The sequence below is a fragment of the Nicotiana sylvestris genome, chromosome 4 (genome assembly GCF_000393655.2).
Source record: "Nicotiana sylvestris chromosome 4, ASM39365v2, whole genome shotgun sequence".
In the NCBI taxonomy this organism is placed as follows: domain Eukaryota; kingdom Viridiplantae; phylum Streptophyta; class Magnoliopsida; order Solanales; family Solanaceae; genus Nicotiana; species Nicotiana sylvestris.
In genome coordinates this window covers 51,335,251-51,341,423 of record NC_091060.1, presented here as the reverse complement: position 1 = coordinate 51,341,423, position 6,173 = coordinate 51,335,251, and the positions used below count along the sequence as shown (strand labels likewise).

Genomic DNA, 6,173 nt, shown 5'->3' with positions numbered 1-6,173 from the left:
AGAAAATAATGAGGAACGCCCATAAGGGTCCAAACAACTTGGCACGAGGCCCAAATATGGCATTCAGCCCAAAAACATAGTAATATTTTCCAAAACACAAGTGTATCAATTAGTTTTCAGTCAAATATGCAACTTAAGAGTCACTACGGGATGGACCAAGTCACAATCCCCAACGGTGCACGCCCCCACGCTCGTCATCTAACGTGTATGTCACCTGAATATAGTGAAACAAAGTGAAATACGGGGTTTCATACCCTCAGAAAAAGATTTACAATCATTAGTTACCTCAAACCGAGCAAAAATCTACACCGCGATGCACTTGTCGCTCGACTCGGCCTCAAATCACCCCGAATCTATCCAAAATCAGAAGCATAACACCAATACATGCTAAAGGAACAAGGCCCACGCGGAAATTATTATATTAAACTCAAAATCCCGAATTTGCTCAAACCCGGCCCTCCGGGCCCACGTCTCGGAATTCGCAAAAAATCACATCATTAGGATCCTCATCCTCCCACGAGTCTATACATACCAAGATCATCAAAATCAAACCTCAAATGGCCCCTCAAATCCCAATTTTAACTCTCCAATTTCAAGCCCTAATCTCCCAATTTCTCCTATATTTTTCCTACAAATTTCATGATTAAACAATGGAATAATCACCATAAACACAAGATACAAAGCCCAAGTAGCTTACCTCTCTGAATACACTTGATTCTCTCTTGAAATCATAGTTTGGAGCTCAAAAATAGACCAAAAATGGTGGAAGAATGACTAAAATTCACGAAAGGGAGTTTATATACTTTCTATCTCAGGGATTCTGCACCTGCGATCCCATAAGCGCACATGCGCTTCCGCTTCTGCTGAAAAACATCTGCTTCTGCGGATTTCACTTACCTCACATGGCCTCGCATCTGTGGTCGCCTCACTGCTCCTACGGCATCGCAAATGCGGTTACCAAGCCACACCTGTGGTCCTCCATGCATCTGCGCTTATTTTCCACTCCTGCGGAGCTCGCACCTGCGGTCCCCAATCCGCACGTGCAGATATGAGAGAAGCAGCAACATCAGCTGCAATTTTTCAAGTTCAGCCTTTCCGAAAATTATCTAAAATCATTCTGATGTCCCCGAAACCTCAACCAAAAATACGAACAAGTCACATATCATCATTCAAACTCATACCAACCCTCGAAACACTCAAAACAGCATCGAAACACCAAATCGTCCTCGGATTCAAGCCTAAGGATTTCCAAACTAAAGAATTCCGTAACCGATCCAAAAACCTATTAAAACCTCATCCGAATGACCTGAAATTTTGCACACATCTCACAAATGACACAAAGGACCTACTCCAATTACCGGAATTCTATTTCGACCCCAATATCAAGATTTCCACTGCCGACCGGAAAACACCAAATTTCTAATTTAGCCAATTCAAGCCTAAATCTACCGCGAACCTCCAAAACACATTCAGAACACGCTTCTAAGTCAAAAATTACCCGACGGAGCTAACTAAATCATAAAAATCCAAATCCGATATTGAATACTAAGAAGTTAAGACTGGGTCAAACCTTTCAAATTTAAAGCTTTAAGCTGAGAATCATTCTTTCATATCTATTCCGATTAACCTGAAAACCACAACTGACGATTTACATAAGTCATAATACATCATACGGGACTAGTCATGCCCGAGAACTAGCGAGCGAAGTGCAAATGCTCAAAATGATCGGTCGAGTCATTACAGTGAAAAAACTATGACCTACTTTCCAGTACGATTTTCCCAAATTCTTCACTAAATCACTGAGCCAAAAACTGCATTTACAAAAATACTTTTGTAAAACTAGGACTAACTCTAATCCCGTTGTGGCAAATAGCCTCTAACTGTTGCGACAACTTCAAGTTAACTCTAACTTGAATACTCTGAGTACCTATTACAATTGTCTCTAGATAAAGATGAAAGGTACAATATGAAAACACCTACTAAAATTGAACTATAATAAAAGACAGACGCTTGGAACTAGTTCTTCTATCAGGAATTCATGTAGCTTCAGGTTTGCACACTTGAATCATACACAAACTGCTTGCAAAATGCCTTGCTATTTTGCTCTCAATTTCTGTTTAACTTATGCGTTTGTGCATTACCTATAAAACGAGAACATCCTACAATATATAGAGTTAGTAGATGAAGAAATAATTAGAGTTCTAATGCTACTCTTCCTTGGTGGAAGAGTTCTTATTGATCTCAAATTCTAACTCCTTCCTTATCTTGGATAATTTTCTCTTTGAGTAAGGAGCCCTTCTCCTTATCAATTATGCAACATTTTCGATCAGAAGATATCAATTATGCCAAGTTAATTTTATCTCCTTCACGTGCATCCCTCATTCTCGAATTTGTCCGTGTCTATGCATACAAGAGGTGAAACCGGTTCATGCCTGAGCTGCTTTGTCAATCTTCAAAACTAACCTTCACTTGGGCCAACACACTCATTTTCCAGGAAAATAATTTATAGGAAAATATTTTCCTTCATACCAATCACAACAAACACAACCTACATATATTGATAATGTTTGTTAATCATACTGGCAAATTTTTTCCCTGTCCCACCAATAGCTTATTGCTCTCATCTCCCGCAGTCCCTAGTTCTACCAAGTACCAACACAGGTCACTGTGTTGTAGCTGCATTTATTTGGTTGGTACAACTTTAATACAATCAGATGGGGAATTACTACTTAGTAGTCATAAAGTAAGGAAAATAAAAAAGAAAAAAAAAAGTGAATATATATCTATATTATTATAAAAACATGAATATAAATATTGATTTACCAAAATATCCCTAAAATACATAATTATAATGTACGAAACGGTAAAAGTACTTTATAATAAATAGAAGATCTTTAATTAAAGCTTTAGTTATATTGTCTACTCCTATTTTCTCTCCCTTGAAAGCAATCTTCTCGACTAATATTAGGTATTTGATATTCGTTGAAATTACAACCAGACACTAATTATAAGTTTAGTTATGTTCCACTAAGTACCGATTTTCTACTTGAGTTCCTTATCTTTTCAATAAAATACTATATAAAAGAGTTCTTATAATTTGATGATCTTTTAAAACTTCCCCCAAATTAAGTTTATTTTAGCTACGTTCCACTATGTCTTGATTTCCTGCTTGAGTTCATTATAAAAGAGTTCTTAATTTGATGATCTTTCAAAAATTCCTCAAATTATGTTTATTTTCAATTTTCTTATATATATCTATATTATTATAAAAGCATGAATCCAATGACGATTTACAAAACTAACCTTATAATATTAAGCATAGTAACTCATAGTAAAGGACATAACCGAAATTCTAGATATTAGGCTTATAATCTTATTAGTTTACGATATAATACTACATGTTAGGAATCCTACATGATTACCTTTTAGGAATCCTATTAGTATAATTGCTTTCGGGCTGTCTAATTCATATAAAATTGAACACGAATATAAAAGCATAAATACAATATTAATATACCAAATAGCCCTAAAATATTAAGCGGAAGAACTCATAGAGAAAGGACATAACTGCAATAACCTATTTTTTGGACTGCAATACATTCTATGCTAATTTTTAATATTTAAAATTTTAAAATTAATAAAATTTCATCTATTAAATTCTTATTAAAAATATGTAGGTAGGTTTAATAAAATTAATTTCATAAGAATCCTCTGTATTGGCAATACATTACCACTCCATAATATTAAATATCAATAAAAATTAAAAATAATATTAAATAGAGTGGAATGGAGGGGGTATCTTGGTGGATAGGGATCTTAAAGAGTCGGTGGTTGAGGTTAGGTGGGTGCATGACAGACTAATGTTTATTAAGTTGGTGATTGTTAAGTGCACTCTCAATGTCGTTATTGTTAAGTGCACTCTCAATGTCGTTAGCGCTTACGCGCCGCATGCGGGCTTGGATGAGGAGGTTAAAAGGCGCTTCTAGGAGTGTTTGGATGAGATTGTGTGTAGTATTCCATCCGCTAAGAGCGGATTTCAATGGCCACATTGGGTTGGTTGCTGGTGAATATGGCGAGATGCATGGTGGCTTCGGCTTTGGGGATAGGAACGGAGGAGGTTCTTCGCTGTTGGATTTCACTAAGGCTTTCGAGCTGGTGATTGCGAACTCGAGTTTTTCGAAGAGGGAGTAGCATCTAGTAACTTTCCCAAGTTCGGTGATTAAAACTCGGATTGATTACCTCCTCCTCAGAATGTGTGATAGAGGGTTGTGCAAAGATTGCAAGGTTATCCCGGGTGAGACCCTCGCGACCTAGCATAGGCTCTTGGTAAAAGATGTCGGTATTACAATAAGGAGGAAGAAGAGGTATGCTCGTGGTCAACCGAGGATTAGGTGGGGAGCCTTAACTAAAGATAAAGCCCAGGAGTTGGAGGGGAGGTTATCGCCTATGTGAGCACTGACGAGTAGTGAGGACATCAGCGCTATATGGGCTACGATGGCGAACTGTGTTAGGGAGGCGGCGAGAGAGGTGCTAGAGATATCGAAGGGTCACTCTGGCAGACACCAAGGAATGACATAGTCCAATGCAATGTGTAGGCGAAGAAGGAAACATATATGAAGTTGGTAAGGAGCACATGTGAGGAAAAGATGAGAGCGAATAGAGAGAGGTACAAGGTAGCAAAAAAGGAGGCTAAGCTGGCGGTCACGGAGGCTAAGAATACAGCATTTGGCTGACTGTACGAGGAATTGGGGGTAAAAGGCGGGGATAAGAAGTTGTTTCGGCTGGCTAAAGTGAGGGAAAGGAAGGCTCGGGATCTGGATCAAGTGAGGTGCATCAAAGACAAGGATGGTAGAGTCTTGATGGGGGAGTCCCATATTAAACAAAGATGGTAGATGTACTTTTAAGGTTTCCTAAATAAGGAAGGGGACCGAGATATAGTGCTAGGGGATCTGGGGCATTCGGAGAGTCTCCGAGACTTTGGGTATTATAGGTGTATTAAGTTGGAGAAGGTTGTGGGGGCTATACGTAAGATGAGTCGGGGCAGATCGACCGGGCCAGATGAAATTTCGGTTGAGTTCTAGAAGTGTGTGGGTAGAGCAGGCTTGGAGTGGCACTGGGTTGTTTAATGTTATTTCCATAATGAAGAGGATGTCGGATGAGTGGAGATGGAGTACAGTGGTTCTATTGTACAAGAATAAAGGTGATATTCAGTGTTGTAACAACTATAGGGGTATCAAGTTACTAAGTCATACCATGAAAGTTTGGGAGAGGGTGGTGGAGGCGAGGGTGAGGAAGATAGTGTCTATATTTGACAACCAGTTCGGGTTCATGCCGGGTCGCTCGACCACAGGATCTATCCACCTTTTTGGAGGTTGGTGGAAAAATATAGAGATCGAAAGAAAGATCTGCACATGGTGTTTATTGACTTGGAGAAAACGTATGACAAGGTCCCTAGCGAGGTGCTATGGAGATGTCTGGAGGTAAAAGGTGTGCCAATAGCTTATGTTAGAGCGATCAAGGATATGTATGATGGAGCTAAGACTAGGGTAAGGACTGTGGGAGGCGACTCGGAGCATTTCCCGGTTCCTATGGGGTTTCACCAAGGATCTACACTTAGCCCGTTCTTATTTGCCTTAGTAATGGATGCACTAACACACCATATTCAAGGGGAAGTGCAATGGTGTATGTTATTCGTTGATGACATAGTCCTGATTGATGAGACACGGGATGGTGTTAACGAGAGGTTGGAGGTTTAGAAATAGGCTCTCGAGTCTAAGGGTTTCAAATTGAGTAGGACTAAGACAGAGTACCTGGAGTGCAAGTTCAGTGCCGAGTCGAGGGAAGTAGGCATGGATGTAAGGCTTGGATCATAGGCCATCCCCAAGAGAGATAGTTTCAACTACCTTGGGTCGGCTATTAAAGGGGATGGAGAGATCGACGAGGACATAACTCACCGCATAGGAGTGGGGTGGACGAAATGGAGGCTAGCATCTGGAGTCTTATGTGACAAGAAAGTGCCACCGATACTCAAAGTTATGTTTTATAGAGCGGTGGTTAGACCGGCCATGTTGTATGGGGTAAAATGTTATTTAGTTAAGAACTCTCATATCCAGAAGATGAAGGTAGCTGAGATGAGGATGTTGAGGTGGATGTGAGGGCATACTAGAATAGAT

General features: G+C 39.7%; 1 protein-coding gene across 1 annotated transcript; it reads left to right on the top strand.

The window, feature by feature from the left end:
* Positions 1-5,411: 5,411 nt before the first annotated feature.
* Positions 5,412-5,756, top strand: LOC104213881 (secreted RxLR effector protein 78-like). Its single transcript, XM_009763441.1, has one exon. The coding sequence runs from the start codon at positions 5,412-5,414 to the stop codon at positions 5,754-5,756; it is 345 nt and encodes a 114-aa protein (XP_009761743.1).
* The last annotated feature ends 417 nt before the right edge of the window (positions 5,757-6,173 follow it).